Genomic DNA, 20,898 nt, shown 5'->3' with positions numbered 1-20,898 from the left:
GAATATCGGAAGCTCTTATTAAACTGTCCTCTCCTTGTAGTCTTATCTTGGGGGAGCCATACCGACATACCCCCCCGATATTTTTGTAATAATTTCATCAAGCTGCTGACCGAACAAGTATTTGCCTTGGAAGGGTATAGATATCAACTTATTCTTTGATTATCTGCTGCCCATGGCTTCAGCCAGAGTGCTCTCCTTGTCACTGTATTAGTTGCGCTGGACCTTGCGGCCAGCCGTACTCCATCTAAAGAGGCATCGCACAGGAACTCAACTGCCATTTGAATGTTCTGCACCATCTTCATAAGCTCTGCCCTTTTAATTCCATCTAGCATATCAGACTCTAGATCCTGGCACCAAGACCTAAGCACTCTTGATGTAATCGCCATTGCTGAGGATGCCTTTATCGCCGCTCCCGCTGTTACATGCTGTTTCCTTAAATTCATCTCTATTTTCCTCTCCATAGAGTCTTTACATACATTCACATCCTCTAGCGGGAGTGTCGTTTTTCTTGATATGCGGGCAATGGCAGCGTCCACTTTCGGTGGCTCTTCCCATGTTTTAACCTGTTCAGGTTCAAACGGGTAGATCTTTTGTACTCTTACTGGTACTGGTACTTTTTTATCAGGGTGAAGCCACTCCTCTTCCACTATTTCTTTCAAAGTTTTTGATAATGGAAAGTGCTTCACTTTTTTCTTTTTATCCTTAAACAGCAAATCTTGAAGTTTCCCTTCTTCCTGGGTATCTTCATTAAGGGATTTATTAATAAGACCCAATAAATTTTCCAGCAGATCTGGGTTGATGTCTATTTCATCTTTTTCTTGAAACACTTCTCCCTCTTCTGGCTCCTCCTCCACTCTAACTGCAGGACCTGCCTCTGAGTCATCTGATTTGGAGAGTACAGCCCTGCTCCTTTGAGTAGGGGCTTTAGCAAAATCTTCTTTAGTCATGAATGTATCTGCCAATGCTGTTTTTAATAATGAGACCAACTCTGTCATCTGGGGTAATCCCATCTGCTGGGACCCTTTACACCTGTTACAAGTAGAACCTGAAGATTTTTCTGGCAGGTTCTTTTTGCACAAAGCACATTTTGCTGTATGCATCCTTTTAAATTTGGCCTTCACCTCAGTTTTCTCCTTACTGGGTTCTGACCTATGCAAGTCAAAAAATATCCACATCACTAAAGAAAAAACCTGCTCCAACCATAAGCAGCCCAATACCAACACTATAATCTTTTCCTGGCTTACCCTGCTTCTGCAGGCTGCTTCCTCTCTTCCTCCATATTACCAATTGTAAACAATATGCTGATCTCTGTTAATAAACAAAACTCTATGAGCTCAACAAGACCATGTAATTTCCATAGCCCTAGCAGCGCCGCTGCTTCCATAGGGCCTTACCTTGTCTGCTGGTGTGAAGGAGATGTCTGCAGCAACCTCCAGGGTTTGCAGACTGGTTTAAGAACCTTGTGCCCGGCATTGCGCTCCTCCGTGACGTCAGACGCCGCCTTGCTCATTTCCGGGTGACGCCTGATGACGCGCCCGGCGCCCAATGACGCGCCCGGTGCCGTCCAATGACTTCAGACGCCACACGCGCCCCGCGCTATGCGCGTTCCGGCTTCAGCTCCCTGCTTGTGTCTGGGACTCACTGCCCAGCCGCTGGACCTTTTTCCCGGGTACACATCTTACCCTAGCCGCACTGGGTCCCACAGCAGACGGACGTCCCATTCCGCTCTCGGCGGCGGGGGTCCCAAAAACCGACATGCCAAGTTCTCAGCTGCACTGGACAGAGGCACCGGCCCTTACTGCACAGGGTAAGCCAACCATCTACCCTGAAAGGAAAAAAAGACACAGAGCCTAGGGGGTCGGTCCTTATATAGGGGGCAGTGTCTTTTTTGTTCCTTTCAGATATCTACCCAAGGGGGCGGAAACCCAGAAGTATGCTGCCATGGGGAGGTAGAGGAAAGTAATTTCTTGGGTTTATACATCTATACATGAGAATTAAGTGTGCATTGTTTTAATGTAAAATACCTTGATAAAAAAAAAAATGTTCAAACTTAAAAATATTAACAAACAGATAGACAACAGGAAATCTGCTACCCCTTTTACTCTGCTTCAAAAACACGGGTCAGCGGCATTGTAAATCGGTCAACCAGTTCTAGGTCCTGACCTGGGTTGAACAGTGGCAGGACCTGGGTAGAGGGCATGTAAACGGCTCCCGTTTACATTAATGGGGGACGCCTAATCTCCGGACCGCAGGGGGAGAAATAAGACTAAGTAGTGAAGTCTAATAAGACTAATAAGACTAAGTAGGAAGTCTTCTTGAGGGGGACAATGTAATAGCAGATCATATTAACAATTATTTCTGCTCAGTATTCACTGCTGAAAGAGAGGGGAAGGGGCCACAGTAAAGTTGCATGTATAGTCTAATAAGACTAAGTAGGAAGTCTTCTTGAGGGGGACAATGTAATAGCAGATCATATTAACAATTATTTCTGCTCAGTATTCACTGCTGAAAGAGAGGGGAAGGGGCCACAGTAAAGTTGCATGTATAGTCTGGAAAATCAGGGAAAAACAAATACATTTACAGCAGAGAAAGTCTTAACAGAACTCTCAAAACTGAAAGTGAATAAATCAATGGGGCCAAATGGTATACATCCAAGGATACTAAAAGAGTTTAAAGGGGAGCTGGTAAAACCACTAACAGAATTATTCAACCAGACACTGGCTACTGGAATAATCCCAGAGGACTGGAAAAAAAAGCAAATGTAGTCCCACTACACAAAAGGGGAAGCAAGGAAGAGGAAAGCAACTATCAACCAGTGAGCCTTACATCAGTAGTAGGGAAATTGATAGAAACACTGTAAAAACAAAGAGTTGTACAATATCTCAAATTAAACAATTTACAGGATCCAAAACAGCATGTATTTACTGGGGGAAGATTATCTGAAATAAATCTTACTTTTTTGACTGGGTGACTAAACTAATAGATCAAGGTTGGGCTGTAGATGTAGCTTATCTAGATTTTATTAAGGCTTTTGACACTGTCCCACATTGCAGACCGTTAAATAAACTTTAAAGTTCGGGATTGGATTCTAAGATGGTTGAATGGATAAGATTTTGGTTGCAGGACAGAAAACAGAGTTGTAGTAAACGGAGTACAGTCAAAGGAGGGAAAGGTTACAAGTGGACACACACCATCCTGAAGAAGCCAGTTCGGCGAAACTAGTTGATGCATGTGGAGATCCCGCCTATGCCGATTGCGCTACACGGCATTGACGGGTAAGTCTGCCGGCAGACCCCTTGTACCCTGGGAACAGGTATCTATCTCCAAACCGCTCTAACAAGCGTACAAGACTGTGAACAAAACTATTATCTTACATCCAATTGGCCAGTGCACCAGGACTTTATATGTTTGTCCTGTGACCCCCTGTCCTTTTGTGTGTGTTTACCGGTAATAGCAGTCAGTAGAATTAATTTTAATACCAATATTTTTATTTTTATTTAGCACTATATAGTGTATTTTTTAAACGTATACATTGCCGTTTAAACTGACCCCCTTTTTTTATATTTTTTTTTTTTTTTTTTTATATATTGTTAAACCTGGTATAATAAAAGTTACTTCCATTTTTATCTTAACCATTGTGTATGTACACTTTTTTTGAAAATTGTTGGTAAAGCGCAGGGTGTACATCCCCATTTGTCTATTCCTTACTACTTTGGGTATTGGTAGTGTACCCACACACCCAGCAGCTAACTTACAATTTCATTGGTTTGTGGCGCAGTCATCTCACCCCTCCTATCTTTACAAGTGGAGTACCCCAGGGATCTGTACTTGAACCAGTGCTTTTTAATATGTTTATTGGTGATATTTCAAATGGACTTGAGGGTAAAATGTGCCTTTTTGCAGATGACACAAAGGTATGCAACAGAGTAGACACACCAGGAGGGGTAAAACAAATGATTGATGATCTAGGTAGATTAGAGGAATGGTTAATAGCATTGCAACTACAGCTTAATGCCAAAAAAATGCAAAATCATACACTTGGGTCTCAAAAATCCAAAGACTACATAGTAGTATACATGGCACTATAATGGAAACTACTAAGGAAGAGAGGGAACTAGGTGTCACTATTTCAGGGGACTAAAAGGCAGGTATGCAATGTAACAAAGCAATGAAAAAGGCAAGTCAGATGCTTGGTTGCATAGGGAGAGGAATCTGAAGTAGAAAGAAAGAAGTAATAATGCCACTGTATAGGTCACTGGTAAGACCTCATCTAGAGTACTGTGTTCAGTTCTGGAGGCCATATCTCCAGAAGGATATAAATACATTAGAGACTGTACAAAGGACAACTACAGTGGTGCATGGCCTACATCATAAAACTTGCCCGGAAAGACTAAAGATCTTAATATGTATAGTTTAGAGCAGAGAAGGGAAAGGGGGGACATGATAGAAACTTTCAAATATATCAAGGGCTTTAACAAGGTACAGGTGGGAGATATTCTTCATAGCAAGAGGAGCAACAGAACATGAGGACATGCACTAAAACTAGAGGGAGAAAGATTCAGGGGAAATTTGAGGAAGAATTACTTCACAGAAAGGGTAGTGGATAAGTGGAATAGCCTCCCATCAGCGGTGGTTCAGTAGAATTCAGTAGCAAATTCAGTAGAGAAATGTAAACATGCTTGGGATAGGCATATTGATATCCTTACAAAAAAATAAGAATATAACATGGTAACATGTTTAAAAAAGGGGCAGACTAGATGGACCAAGTGGTCTGCCGTCAAATTCTATGTTTCTATGTTTCAAATGACAGTAAAAAAAATTGCTACCAAACATTGGAAAACAGACAATTGTTGATCATACAAATTGGTTAAAATAATTAAATTTACTACATTTATCCAAGGAATTGTTTTTGACTGTCTTCAAGCATTTGAGAGCAAAAGTTGATTGTAATTTGCTCATATACATTTCCAGATTTTTGTTCCCACCAGACGGATTGGAGAGATAAATCTTTAGGTGTGTACCCAGCCATAGAACTGGATGTAATAACAAATAACGGTACTTGTTTCCTAGCACGGCGCCCATCGCATTGCATACCATAAGGCATACGATGGTATGCGATGCAATGTTATGCGATGGCAGCCGATGTTACACAATTTTAAATTATATACCATCGCATTGTATGCCATTGTATGCCATATACAATGGTATACGATTTAAAATTGTATAAGCACCCTAATGTGTATTTTCAATGTTACATGTGCACCCTATAAGATAATTAATTGTATAAGCACCGTAATGGGTGCTTACAATGTTAAAAGCACCCCCACTATCAACGCCAACCCGAAGCGTGGCGAGCGCAGCGAGCCCACGAGGGGCGGCGGTACGCGTCCTCCGACCTTTTCATACACCTATTATCCACGTTGGCGTGGAGTTGATTTTATATAGTGTGGCGAGCGCAGCGAGCCCCCGAGCCCAAAGCGTGGCGAGCACAGCGAGCCCCACGGAATACATGTAAAGTAATACGCGTGCACCAGCCATTGTATACTAGTAAGCCCACTTGAAGCAAAAGCTTTGAAAGCTAGTCTGCTACCTTCTCTGTTTGTGAAAGTGTGAGAAAAATATAGTGTTTAAGAGACTCATGGTCATTAGACATATATATATAGAGGATACCACTGCTTAATGTGCTTAGTGACCAAATAATATGCACCTCTATGTTGCAATACACCTAAACGCTTATCAGAGAAGTCTTATCTATCCCACCTTGCCTTCCTTATTTTTGTCATGTTTGTTTTTCATACTCAATGGTATGCCCTTGTTTGGATAAACAGTACATCACATAAATATATAGATAATTACCACTACAAGCATCTCTGAATTCCTGAGTTATATCTATCCAATTGGCACTGTTTTTCCCCATTTTGTCCTGCATGGAAAGTTCCCATCCTGAATCATCATCTTCCATGGAAGCTTTCATCACCATGACACCGGTCACTGAGAAAATATATAGACAAAAAATAAATTTAGTCAGTGCTCTTATGAACTCATGTTGTTGTCATGGTAAATAACGGAGACTGTCTGTAAAAAGAAGCAACGACAGGCAGCATACAGAAGCAGACTTCACCCAGAGCCTTACTGAAGCATTTACATCAGGTATGTCCAGACTGTGGTCCTCCAACTTTTGTGAAACTACATATCCCAGCATGCCTTACCATAGATTTAGCATTCCCGAATAGCAAAACTGTGGCAAGGCATGACTTGTAGTTTCACAAGAGCTGGAGGGCCATAGTTTGGACATGCCGGTTTTACATGTATGTGACAACAACCCACTTGCCTGTCGAAATAAAAAATAGGGTTTAGGCATTATGCAATATCCCCGAATTAGGTTTATTCATTCAGTTTCTGGGCAATAGTCACTGAATGGCCAGCAAGAAGTAAAATAAATACCTGTTCACACACTATCAGCGTTACAGCATAATGTAAGGATCCATCATGAATAGGGGGAATAGAATGATATACTATAGCCTGCTACATAGTAAACACTATGGCCGATATACTGTATTACCAATGATTGCTGATAGCGGGTAAAAGGCTCACTCAGGGAGTATTAGCCCCTATTACCTGGCGTGTGCTGCAGCTTAGCGGGGATTTTGTTTGCAAGCAAAGCAAGATCACTGAAAAGCAGCCCAGTTTTCAGAAGAAGAAAAAAGGTTGTGCATTGGGCGAAAACATGCAGAATTTACCAGGGTTGCCTACCCTCCCGGAATGGCCAGGAGGGTCCCGAAAATCGGGTCACCCTCCCGGCCCCACAGAAAGGTGGCCAACCCTCCCGGATTCTGGGGGACCCCCCGCCCCCCTGATTGCGGCGTTTAAATTACCTTAACTCTGCAGATCTCCGGGGAGGGGGCGGGACTAAAGTGTAATAATCGCGTAATTTAGCCCCACCCCCCACGGAGATAGACAAAATTAGTAACTTTCCTTTGTGGGGCGGGGCTTAATGATGTCACATTTAAGCCCCGCCCCCGAACTCCTGCTGAAAGTTTTTTTAAAAGTCGGCAACCCTGGATTTTACTGAACCTGTGTGACAAACATTTTGATTTTTTTTTTTAAATCACACAATCCATTCGAAAAGCACGATCACGGGAAAAAAAGCAAGAAACATTGGGAAAATTAGCAGAAACAGTCCATTTTCACTACCTATGTTTTAACAGGGATCCTTGGATAACCTCACAATATATCTGGCCAATCCAGCTCATCAGGAGAACTGTGACAGATACACTTGCTAGTGCGCAATTAACACTCTCGACATTGATAGGATTCATTTCAATTAGGTGCGAACTTGCGAAAGTGAGTTTGTTTTGGGACATCTGCATACATTGCATATATGCATGCACCAGATAACTGTGAGATTTTATTAAAAATGCCAGTATGTGGTACTCAGACAGTTTGAGCAATTTTTCTACAATATGCAACTTTGGAGAACTGCATTAATAAGTGGTAACTAATACCCCTTTTACACCATGGCAAAAACCCAGGTTAGACCCAGGTCAGCGTTGGTGTAAAAGGGGTCAAGTAACACTGGTTTTCTACCCAGGTCCTGACCAGGGTTGAACACTGGTTCGACCTGGGTTGTGGGTGGTGTAATACCCCTTTCACATTCGCAGACCCGGGTCATACCCGGGAATGTGTTCCCGGATGCATCCCGGGACACTACCCGGGAATGTAGCCTTTCACAATGGCCACTCGACCCGGAATGAAGTCGGGCGGGTGGCGTCATCTGGAGGCTTGGCCGGGGCGGCGCTGGGAGGTGTCAGCACCTCCCAGCGGCGCATTTTCACTGCAGTGAATGGGATCTGGGTCATGCTGACCCGGAATACCCGTTAACACTGACCACATCCCGTGTCGATTCCGGGTTCTACCCAGGTCAGGACCTGGGTAGAAATCCTGGAATGCTGAACACGGGATATTCGTCCAAGACCCTTTCACGCGGAGCTAAATCCCAGGTTGATGCGCGTTCACATGTGAAAGGGGTATAAATTGTCCCAACCCAGGTAGTGCTGAAAGGATACCAGAAGCGCTAGACACCTTTACGTAAATCAGCACAATGAGTTCCACAGTGCGCTGCAGTGGCAAAAGACAGCAGCCAGGAAGGTTACGGGCAGTGCACACATAAATCATAATTGGATGCAGTATAATTTATGTCCTTTTTTGGGGGGATGGGAAGACCACATGGGTGATGCTAAACTTTTTTTACCGCTACGTGTCCTTGAGCACTGAATATAACTTTTTTTTTTTAAGTATTTAGAAAATAAACAAACCAACATTTTTCAATGCTAACTTGTCAGGTCTTTTAATTTTTATTTTACATCATTGAGGGCAGGTTGGCGGCAGTTTATCAGTCCTAAAATTGACATTTTTCATTTCATCCATAGGGAAAAGCAGGTTCAGTGTAAATGGCGCAGACCTGGGTTCGACCTGGGTCACAGTGCTGTGTAAATGGGATATGAAGCTGGGTCGAACCCTGGAAACTCCCGTGTTCAAAGACCAGAGTCCGACCAGGGAATTTGGTGTAAAAGAGGTATTAGACAGTAGGGCCATACAGAAGGCTGTTGGCAGCCATACAGAAAGTACTGATAATCTCAAATGAATGACACTTTGCACTCTTTTTTTATTAATTGTTATTAATACTATTTTGTGAAGAGTATGAGCACAAAAAAGGATTATATATGAAAGTTTAATCTGGAAAAGCGAACACAAATTAAACTGACAGGGTGAGTTGCTCATGAGAACTTGCACCTTATTGATAACGCCAAGACCACATTCAGCATGGTTACAATACTTATATTAGGTGTAGTGATCCTGTAGAAATGGACTGTCGACATTCTCATGTTGACATTATGGCAACACAACATACACACACTCAGCTAGTGGTTGTGTGTGTGTGTGAGTGTAGTGATCTGTGACACATATCATGTAGCTGCTGTGCACATCATATACACGACTCAGGGTTCATCATAGTGACCCTGTAACATGTAACAAGGCGCTACTCTCCTGCCATCTGCATACACCATACACAGGGGGTTCTACTGTAACCGCACACACAGAGTAACGTGTTCTGGGCTGTACGATACACTGCGGGCACAGGTGTGAGTGCTGGACGCGCCCTATGTATGAGCCGTGCCCACACTTCAGCCACCTCTGCCCTGCAATCCTCACCCCACAGCCCTGGTGCTGTCCGCTCACCTATATCTCCGCCGCCGGCTCACACACACACAGCAGCGATCTCAGTCCACCTCACGTAGCACAGGGGATAACGTGATGACGTGAGGGGCGTGCCACAGAGACACGGACGTGACGGACACACACAGTTAGTCGCAGATACACACGCAGTGTCAGGCATGATGCCGGCAGTGTCACACACACCGCGAGAATTTGTCTTCTCGCGAGGCTGTCATGCGTCTGCTGTGCAGCAGGAATGGATGCGGTTCACGTGCCAGTGTGTTGGTTTCACACTGTCCGGCTCCTGCCGGACGGTGAAATCCTGCATGGCTTAAAAGCCGTGCCGTCCCTGCAGTGTGTAATGGACAGCTATGTGTCCATTCACACAGGACGGCCACGGCACGGCTACCGGGTAGCAGCCGGATCTTTCCACTGCAGTGTCCGGGTGCCGTCCCGTCCTCACAGGTCAGTGTGTGCTGAGGGCGATGGGGGCCTTTCACACACACCGGTCATTTGGTGTCCGGTTTTAGCTCTCCACCGCCCCCAAACTGACGTCACTTCAGTTTTTACCCTCAAATTTACATAGCACCGGCTCACTGAGCCGGTGCATGTGAAAGAGACAACTGTCAGGCAAAAAGCCGGACAAAATGTGTCCGGCTTTTTGCCGTCCGGACAAAACCGGAGTGTGTGAAACTAGCCTTACCCTGAGGGCTGTTGCACACGCTCCGGCTCCTGCCGGGTGGCGAAACCCTGCATGGCCAGGAAGCCGTGCTGCACAAAGAAGTTTAGATTAGAATGGTTGGGATGGCCACAGCCCGGCAGCTGTCCCTTCGGCTGGTTTCACACACTCCGGCTGCTGCCGGACGGTGAAATCCCGCACCGCCAGGGAGCCGTGCCGCACACATTAGTTGTGAATGGACACTATTGTGTCCATTCACACGGGACGGCCACGGCCCGGCCGCACGGCTGCAGCCGGATCCCATCACTGGAAGGGACGGCTGCCGGGCTGTGGCCATCCCCACCATTGTAATCTGCTGAGTGCGGCACGGCTCCCTGGCCGTGCGGGATTTCACCGTCCGGCAGCAGCCGGAGTGTGTGAAACCAGCCTTCCAGTGGTGACAGCCGGTTGCATACCTCTCAACATGACCCTCTCCAGGAGGGACACATTGCTCTGCTCCTGCACTTCCCTCTTAATGCATGATTGCCATCACCTGTGTTCAAGCACCTTTCTTATCAATTAAACTGTTCAACGCAGATGAAGGTAGTCATGCATTAAGAAAAAACTCCAGGAGAAGAACATTGTGTCCCTCCTGGAAAGGGTCATGTTGGGAGGTATGCGATGGCAGCCGGGCCGTGGCCGTCCTGTGTGGACACAATCGTGTCCATTATTCACTTCTGTGTGCGGCAAGGCTTCCTGGCCCTGCGGGGTTTCACCGCCCGGCAGGAGCCGGAGCGTGTGAAATAGCCCTGACGCCAGGACCAGGTCACATGACAGGCCGCAGCCGCCAGCCAGCCGTGTAGGGATGGCCATTGCCATTGATGGTTGCCATCGATGGCAATTCTGCAACTGGCCATCGATAGTGCTAAACAATGCAATGGATGACCGTCGATATTTTTACATATCGATGGTCATCCATTGTGTTTGATTGATTGGCCTGTGGGCCAATCAAAACATGGGGGTGGGGCTTTGTGGTTGTCAGGGGCGGAGCTATGCTCAGTGTCCCGACTTGCACTTTGAAAAAAAAAAAAACATCTGGTTCTCCCCCATCGATGGCAAATGCATGAGCCATTGATGATTTTGAATCATTGATGGTCGATGGCCATCCCTACGTCACCGTCGCTCATGCACAGTATGCTGGCAGCATCGTAATCAGGGCATAAGGTGGTCATGCAGAAGTGGGGGAACTCATTTCTCTATGCCACCTAATTACACCCCCTCCCCCCATTAGGCAGAGACAGGGCCAGTGGTAGGGTGTTTGGCCTCCCCCTGCAAACTAGAATGCTTTTCTGTGCAAATTATTGTGTAGGGCCAATGTGGAGGTTAAAATGTTCCAGCTCACCATTAGAGGTGGTGGAACTCAGTTCCACCCTGTTCCCCCTCACTTTAATCCCTGATTGTAATTATAAAGAAACATTGCCTGTATTTCTTCCCCGTGCAGGTGCTTAGTGCACTGTGCAGTAATCCAGTGTTTTTAAGAGAGTTACTGGACCGGTGTTTCAGTATCTCACCCCTCCACCAGTAAGCAACCTCTGTCATAGCTGTTAAATCCTAGGAATGGGACTGCGTGGGTGTGGCGTGTATGCATGAGGTCTCACTAAGGGCCTTATTCTAGTTGACACACAGAGCTGTTAAATTCGCAGCTTTGTGTATCTTTTTAATGCTGCCTGCACAAATGGCTCCCCCCCCCCCCCCACGCGTGACCAATCTCACCACACGCATGCGAATGGATGTTTTGCATAGACAGGCTGGTGGATGACGTGTATATCTGTGCTAAGGATGGACATTTGCCATCAATGAATGGTAAAGATTTGGTGGTCTTACAATGGTCCTGCCCCTTGTGGCCATTCAGCGGTGCTTCTTTTGCCTCCAGCCAACTATTCTGAAAATGTTTGCACATACGCAAAATATGGCTTTTTTGCCCATGTGCAAACCATATGAATACTTTTTTCAATCATATGAATACTTTTTTCTATTGAATGCTTTTGATGCGATGGTCACTGGCCATCGCATCAAAAGATTAGATGCCGGATGCCCAACCAATATTTGTGCTTCCGCTGTCCATCCTTAGTGTGTGACGTGTGTATATGAGTGTGGGGGGTGAATATGACATGTACAGTGGCGGCTCCTGCTCTAGGGCTGCAGGACTGCAGCCCCTCCAGTTAAAATCACAACACCAGAGACACAGACAGACAGCACCAGAGCTCCGGTGCTTCCCCCGCTGTCTGTGTCTCTGACACGCTGGTAACCTCCTCTCACCAGGCTCCATGGAGCAGCAGGGCAGACACAGCAACAGCCCAACCCTGTGGGGAGGAGGTCAGCATGTAGTAGATTCCTATTGGAAGCTCCTACTGCTCATTATACACAGAGATGGAAACTCCTCCCCCTTTAGGCTGCCAGTACATGGAGCGATGACAGCAATAGCTTCAAACAGGAAGCCATTTTGTGCAAATCTCCTGAGCTACAGTGCTTCCATGGGCTGCTGTCTGTGCAGCCCAGAAGCAATTCCTCTGCAGTGAGCAGGCACGTGTGATGCAGCTGAAGGAAGGTATGCATTGCACCAGAGAGGTGCATGGAAGTTTATTTATTTTTTAATAATAGTACATCATTTATTTACAGTAAATGCACACAAACACTAGCACAGCGCAAATCAAACTAATAACCTGCAAATAATTAATGACTGTTTGCAATGAGCAGTACACAGGAAATTGCAGTCCCCCTAAAGGCTATTTCACACACTCCAGCTCCTGCCGGGCGGCGAAAACCCGCACAGCCAAAAGCCGTGCCATGCACAGTAGTTGTCAATGGACACTATTGTGTCCATTCACACAGGACGGCCACGGCCCGGCCGTCCGGTTACAGCCGGATCCCACCACTGGAAGGGACAGCTGCCAGGATGTGGCCATCCCCTCCATTCTAAACTTCTAAGTGCGGCACGGCTTCCTGGCCGTGCAGGATCTCGCCATCCAGCAGGAGCCGGAGTGTGTGAAATAGCACTCAAAAGTCTAAAGGCAGAAGCCACCACTGGACATGTATGTGGATGTACAATAGCAGCCAGGGAGCCCTCCTTTTTAAAATGTCAGGGAGACCAGGTTTTTGAAGGGGATGACCTGAGAATTTTACAGGTGCAAGCTAAAAACTGGGATTTTTCAGAGGTGAAATACCCAGGTCTGTGCAGGGAAATTCCCAGTTCATATGTCAGAAAGAGAAATATCTGATTTAAGGAAAACACAGCCTGCCACCATAGGTTGGGGTACTTGTGAATCATGGCTAAATTCAATTTATTTCACAAAGCCATTAAGAGAAACCAATGGCTTGAGTCAACTTGTCCGGTTCTAAAGATGCTCAGATTACCTGTGATTGTGACACCCCAGAATTGGGGGTGCCTCCTTTATCTACCCAGCCTGGGGGTACCCCGTTTCCTCAGAACACCAGCCTTGCAGTGCCCCGCAGGAGAACAGTGCCAGAACGGTTGCTAAGCAACCATAACATCATGGAGCCGACAAACAGCAGGACCCGAAGGGGTTAATTATCCAGCTTACCAGAAGGGCGCAAAGAGGAGGAGGAGGAATTGTTGTCTGCACACCAGAGAAGTAAGGAGTAAGCAGAGGATGTGCTTGAGAGAGCCGACTGAGAGAGAGACTGGGTGCACAGCGGCGCATTGCACAGCCACAGCCGTGACCACCAATATCAGAATGGTGATTGACAGCCGGGACATGAGCGAATCTGGAGAGGAGAGAGACTGAGTGCAGCAGTGCCCTGATGTTCAGCCGCAGAGACCTGGCTAGCATGACCAGCGGAGGAGGCAGCATGTGAGAAGACCGGAGCTGCCATCACACTACCCCGCACCCGGCTGCTGTGGTCAGACGGAGAGATGCGGGTGGCGCAAGTCGGAAGCGTGCACACCCCTATGGCAGCCTGCAACACGAGCCCCAGTTGGAGAGGAGCGCCGGGTCGCTGCTGGAAGATTGACAGCAAGTTGCAGTGGGAGAAAAGAGAGCCAGCGGGATGGAGCAGAGACACAGCTGCCGTCAAGGGAGCCCAGCGGTGCCCCAGGAAAGTAAGTTCTGCCCCACCAGACCCCAAGGTCACCTGCCCCACCAGACCCCAGGGTGAGCCGCACAGCACACCACGTGCGCCTAGCATTGTTACAGATAGCCAAGTGAAGGGGCACAGAGAGGGAGACACACAGAAGACAGGGCTGACCTGGGTGAGACCTGCTAACAAGAGTTGGGCCAACAGCCACAGGGACTCAGTTAACCCCACAGGGACAAGGCTACAGGCTACACATTTAGAGACACTGACCCCCAGTGAAAAGGGGCTTGTCTTCCTCCCTCAAGACCCCAATACCAAGTAGGAGAGACTCACCCTACAGTGACCCATAGTAGGCCCAGGGACAGTCAGTGGTGTGACAGAGACCTTGCCACCACCCATCAGCAGTCCAACAGCGCCTCCTTTTGGCATAAACTAGAAACTGCAACTACCTTATCTGTTCTACAAAGGACATCATCGCCCTTTCTCCTTTATTTGGGACATTGCCCCACCAAACGTTTGCCCTTTTCTACCGAGGAGGACTGTTATTCTAAGTTGCACAAGCACTGCGTAGTGACTACAAGATTCCTCCAGCGAACTCTAAATCCCTGTGCACAGGTCTGTCTTACCATTGAATTGTGCCATTGGTTACGATAGAGAGAGTTTGGTGTGTTTTAGAATAAGTCGATACTCACATATTCAATTGTGCCTTATTTTACTATTGTGGCCTTATTGTTTTACGGTGCACCCCTTTCAGTGTAATCTATGCCATAGGTAGCCCTGCCTGCTACCCGACCTCAAGTATCCTATTTAATCATGAATAAATTCTGTTGCACTGTTTCCTTCGTCTGGTTCTTGTCCTATTTCCAAGAAGAAGAGACGAAGAAGGGAAGCCGGCGATCTTCCCAGAGTGCAAGGTAAAGGGTTTACTGGCCTGTTTGTTCCAGTTCACCACATGATCCTGCACTTCGAGGTAGAGCTACTGTAAGTCTGTTACGTTGTTCAGTGTTATCAGTTTGAGACTTGACATAACTGAAGTCACTTCATTACTGCTATGACATTAATAAGGTCATGGGTAAAGGGACATTCACAGAATTGGTAAAGCTTGTACGAAAGGAACTTGAAAACTTGTAAACATCAAAATGAGATCAAGATGCTGAATACGATTAAGAATGTTGACCGATGTATCTAAATTTTATAAAATTCAGAAATACTTTTATGAGCTTTAAGTTTAGGAACTTTCAAGCTTTCCCTGAAAACTCAACTCTTCAGGCAAGCCTATCATCTTTAAGTTCCATACGCATAACCCTCTGAGGCACTTATGTATTATATAGCTTCCCTTCTGGACCTGCAATCTATGTTATTACTGGTGCCTGTCCTTGTGTTTCCCTCCTATGTCCCTATAGATTGTAAGCTTGCAGCAGGTCCCTCCTACCTCCAAGTCTGTCTGTTGTTACCCAGTTTGTTTTATCTCTGTTTACAATTGTAAAGCGCAACGGAATCTGCTGCACTATATACAGTAAGAAACAATAAATAAATAAATAAATATGATGTACATAAAACCTTTATGGATGATTTGGAGCTTCAGCCAGAAGGAGACTGTATATAGGCCAATTACTGAGAGACCTATATGGATAATCACTACTCAAGTTCTGAAACCTCTTTCCAGACCTGAATTTAGAGAATATGCTGGTGTACTGTATTATGTCAAATGCCCATTTAGGGTTAAAGTGATTGATTTTGGCTATGCTTGTATTCTGGGAGATGGTAGAAATGTGAAAGCCCCTTGGCTGTATGGTTGTTGAGCTCCATCTTGACTGGTTGCTTTACTTAGATACAGCAAGATGGTCAAGTCAGATAAACATGTGAAGCTCAGGGGCTCTCTGAGAAGTGAATGTTGCATGCAGCTAATACATCCAACAATGGAGCTCAGTGAATGAATATCAGTTGGAAACCAACATAGAAGCTATTGAAAATCCAGTTTTCAGGGTTTTTACTGCATTTTCATATGCAGCAAAACCCCACTGCCGGGGCGTCGCCGCTGGAGGTTACGCCAGTTCTAGATGGCGTAACCCCATTTAAGCTTATGGGCTCCACTTCACAACCCCCACTACACATCGCCGGCCACAACGTAAAGGACAGCTTTTAACGCAAGAGCTGTCCTTTGCATTAATAATCGCATATGTTAGTGCATATGCGATTTGTAACAATGTGAATGCCGGTGATGTGTGGCGGTGGATGTTAGTGCATACCACCCTTAGAACCTCTGGACTAATACCACTCTTTGGCTCTTATATCTTTGTTAAACATGATATTCAACCATCTCTAGCATATTCTAATTCATGTTTCTCTTTCATCCAGTAGTATGTGGTAGTACTCTTTAATCCAGTAGTAGTTATTTTCTATTTCATTGGTAGTTGCTTGGAGCTGGCACTTTGAGAATTTTAATCAGCGTGACTGCTGCTTCCTATCTATACCCCTCTTACAAGCCAGTCTAAGATATACTTTTTTTTCTGGAATCCTCCAGAGAGGTGTTTGTTATTAGTTAGGGATCTGCTATCAGCAAGAGGAGTTGCCGGGCAGACCCCTCCGCCACTGCGGTTTGCACAGGGGTCTCCAACCATCATCTTGGGGTACCCGGATGCTGCCTCGTGGCATGCATCACAGACCCCTCACCTGACTGCATCCAGCCAACACAAGCAGCTTGTGAGTACAGTGCCTGGTCCCCGACTAGCAGGAGGCCAGTCATTGGATTCCTTCAGCGATCTGCAGCACGCTCTTTAAGAAGCTGTGCCATTGCGGGTGGACGGGGGGCGGAGATAGCTTGCTAGACAACTTCCTGGCTCCCAGCAGCCCTGGCAGTACTCAAGAGACTCAGGCGCCCATTTTCTTCAGCAGCACATGTTACAGGCTGATGGTGTTGTAGACCGCTACCGCTGCTGGGGATGGATGCAGCACCATAGTGGTAAATACCGAGGTTTATAGTTTGCCAGCAGAGTTTGGAGCACATGTTTGCCATGTTACTTTCACTTTCAGTTATTGGGCCTAGCACATACTTGCCTACTTTTTTCTCCTCTCCGGGAGATTGGGGAGGGGCTAAAATGAAGCAAAATGATGCAATTCTGTTATTTTATCCCCTCTCCCATGCCACGGAACCGTGAAATCTGGCATTTAATGAAACAGGGAAAGGGGTGCTGGGGGATGCGGGAGACTTGCCCGCCTTCCCAGGTGTTTGGGAGGGGGACCCGATTTTTAGGAGTCTCCCGGTCATTCCAGGAGGGTAGTCAAGTATGGCCTAGCATTTTTATCACTGCTATAGAACATGGTTAGGGCAAAAAGTGTGGTTATTCCTCCCTTTCTGCCCCTCTCTTCTGTGTCTCCTGTCTTTCTTGTTAACAGCTGTCACTGTCCTATGTTGTATTGTTCAGTGTTTTTCCACCATGGCTGGAAAGGGCTCAAGGGCAAAATCACTCACTTGTTCAGAGTGTGCTGCAAAGTTACTCAGGGACAATCTAATAACTCCCTGTTCTGTAAGACATGTATTCCTGATAGTCAGAACTCTATACAGAGCCAAGACTCCCTGGGCATCTCAGCTTACTATGGTTATGTGCAGTCTCTCACTAGAGCTCTTTTCTAGAAAGGACAGAAAATCTCTTAGGCAGTCTATGGGCCAGATGTATCAAGCTTCAAACGTGATAAATTGGAGAGTAATTAACAACCAGCCAATCAGCTCCTACCTGTCATTTTTCAAACCCAGCCTGTGGCATGGCAGGTAGGAGCTGATTGGCTGGCTGTTTATCACTCTCCATTTTATCACTTTTGAAGCTTGATACATCTGGCCCTAAATGCTCTGACTCTGAACCAGCCTGCCCTGGGCCCAGGCATTGGTTAGGTCAGTAACTGGTTTATCTAAGGTTTTGGTCCCTGAAAGTCTTCTCTACACTGTGTCAGTTTTCTAAGAAAAGATTTCTCCTCTCTGTACTGCAATCTGATGTTTCACAGAGGATGATCCTGATAAGAGATTCCGGGGTAGGTTTACTAAGGCCAGGTACACACCAGAAAGATCCTGATTGTTAGTAGATTGTTAGCAGATTGTGTGATTTTCGCACGATCTGTTGGAGCACACAATCTGCTAACAATCTGCTAACGATCTGCATCCAATCTGATCCCAATCCGATCTGAGTCTGTATCCAGTTGAATGGATCTTTTACAGATCCTCACTGCAGCAGGTAGGATCTGTAAAACGACCAAACGACAGCGGGGACGCGCATCGGATTGGAATCGGATCGGAATTGGACTTAAACATGCCCAATCTACATACAATCTGCATCCAATCGGTCGGAATTGGATCCAGATTGATGGAATTGAGCCCTAATCGTTCTGGTGTGTACCCCCCCTAAGATGTGTATTCTACTTCAAATGTGATGTTGCTATGGGCAGATCCTGTCTACTATCTTCTGGAGCAGTGGTCTCCAACCTTTTTTGGGGCGTGAGCTACTCGAGACAACATAATCCGCCTGAAGAGCTACTAAAGTAAAAAAAAAAAATCTGCCTAATAAACGAAAAATGCCCTTTACACATTATGCCGCCCAGTGTAATGCCCGACACATTATGCCACACACCACAATGCCCCAGACACAATATGCCACACACTGCAATGTCCAATATGCTGCATACATACCTCCCAACACTGGAGTTAGAGAAGGGACATCTGCCCAAAATTAGGGGGCATGACCTACTACCGTGGTACTCCTGCGAGGTCATGTCCCCTATTTTTTCCGCTATGGGGGCATGGGGGATATATATCTCTGGAGTCTGGTGTAACCAAATTAATACTTAATTGTGTTGAAAAACTTCTCTAAGGACCATAGAGACATTTTTCAAAACAATACAGTATTGATCAGATTGCCGCATGTCGAGGTGGCACGACTATGTCGCCCCATCACATCTCCGTACTCCCATCACCCTTGCACATCTCTGTCCACCCTGCACCCCTTCAGCCCCCATCCCCTTTGCACCTCTCTTTACTCCCTGCACTTCTCCATCACCTCTCCATCCCCTAGTAACCCTTGCAAGTCTCTGTCCCCCCATTACTCCTTCACCTCTCTGTACCTCCTGCACCTTTTTGTCCCCCCTGCACCTCTCTGTCCCCCCTGTACCTTTCCGTCCCCCTCACCAACCTTGCACCTTTCATTATCTAAATTCTAAAAACATAAAATAAATGCTCCTCAAAACGTATTTAACTTTTATGGTGCCACACACACACACACACACAGCACAGCACATGCATACACACACAGCACATGCATGCATACATACATACATACATACATACACACACACACACACACACATAGCACATGCATACACACACAGCACATGCATACACACACAGCACATGCATACACACACAGCACATGCATACACACACATATATAGAAGACAGACTAAACATTTGACACCAAACATGTAGTAAGTGCACACACTTACAGTGACAGAGGGAGGATGCCCTGCAGCTGTCATTGATGCCTGTCTGCAGGTCTGGGCAGCGGCTGTTTTAACCTCTTGCTGCGGGGGAGCGGAGTGTCCGGGCACCGTAGCCTGTGGGGGGAGCAGAGTAGCTGTGGGGAAGCGTAGTGCCCGGGAAGCAGAGATGACGGGCGGCTGAGCGGTGGTGACAGATGCTAGAGGTAATATCACCTCTAGCATCTGATAGTGAGCATAGCGCTGCAGCGCTACCCGGAAGTGCCGGGAGCGCCTAGCGCTGTGCGCGCTGTCAGGCGCTAGAGGTGATATTACCTCTAGCGTCTGTCTCAGGGGATTGGGGAAGGCGGCGGGCGATGGAGGGACGGGCAGGCGGGCGCAGAGTGGTCGAGCCACCCGGATCGCTACCGCGAGCTACCAGTAGCTCGCGAGCGACGGGTTGGCGACCACTGTTCTAGAGGGTGCTAAATAAATAAGAAAAAGCAATATTATACCATTACATTTAATCTTAAAATAATCTTAAAAATGTTTCATGTAATCAATTATTCACAATTAATAATATTAAATTATTCACAATTAATAATATTATTATTAATATTATTAATTGTGAATAATTGATCGAATTAAACATTTTTAAGATTATTTTGTTAAATGTAATGGTATAATCAAAACAGTGAGCTCTCTCAAATTATTTGATTTTTCTTTCCAAGAGTTCCAGGTAATCTTTTTTGGGAGGGTCAAAGTCGAGTTACATACACGCCATTTTAGAGTGGTATGGCCGCCCTCTTGGTTCGCAGAGTTACGCAAATAACGTATAGGAACCAGGTTTTGTAATCAGGCAAACCCAGTGTGCTGCCATACTAATATACATAAATTCATATCTCACACTCACAAGTAATAAAATATAGATAAACTGGCTTTAATTCACAGCACATAGTTTAACTGGTATCACACGATCTTTCCTGTACATATTTTGCATCTATATGTTCCGTCTCTCATGTGCAGCGCTCCAGTCCTTGTTAAAAGTTTGCAACTCCTAACGGCCCACAGTTATGGATCAATTCCATAACTAATGGTCACTTTGCCACGAGGTCAGTGTAACTAGAAGATCCAGATCTTGCTGGTTTACAGTGTTTATTTACGACCCCTATGACGACACCTGAAGACAAAGACACAGAAGTGCATTCCCTTGCACCAATCCACGAGAAGCGACACCTGATCTTCTGACCAATGGAGGCCCTCACTGCCCCCTTTACCTGGACATTATAAGAGGTCAAGCACGACCTAAACTCGCTCTCACTGTTCCTCCTCTCCTGTATTCTGGACTGAATATAATGAGCTCGGACCGGGTAACAAACTGTATACTGTGTTATATTGATTCTATCTCTCTGTAACCCCCTGTTGTCCGTTAGGGACTGAAATACATGGTACAGGGACTTTATCCCCTA

The 20,898-nt window shown here is 46.1% G+C and overlaps 1 protein-coding gene across 1 annotated transcript in view; it reads right to left on the bottom strand.

The window, feature by feature from the left end:
- NAA35 (N-alpha-acetyltransferase 35, NatC auxiliary subunit) overlaps positions 1-9,393 on the bottom strand; it is a 51,787-nt gene extending 42,394 nt beyond the window's left edge. Inside the window, exons 1-2 of the mRNA XM_083186423.1 lie at positions 9,241-9,393; positions 5,857-5,991 (exon numbers count right to left, since the gene is read on the bottom strand). Of these exons, the coding sequence (XP_083042549.1) occupies positions 5,857-5,980 (124 nt within the window). The 5' untranslated portion in view covers positions 5,981-5,991; positions 9,241-9,393. The remainder of the gene's footprint in view (positions 1-5,856; positions 5,992-9,240) is intronic.
- Between the last annotated feature and the right edge of the window lie 11,505 nt (positions 9,394-20,898).

Source organism: Crinia signifera, chromosome 1, assembly GCF_055691185.1.
Source record: "Crinia signifera chromosome 1, ASM5569118v1, whole genome shotgun sequence".
Lineage (NCBI taxonomy): Eukaryota > Metazoa > Chordata > Amphibia > Anura > Myobatrachidae > Crinia > Crinia signifera.
This window is presented reverse-complemented; position numbering and strand designations above follow the sequence as displayed.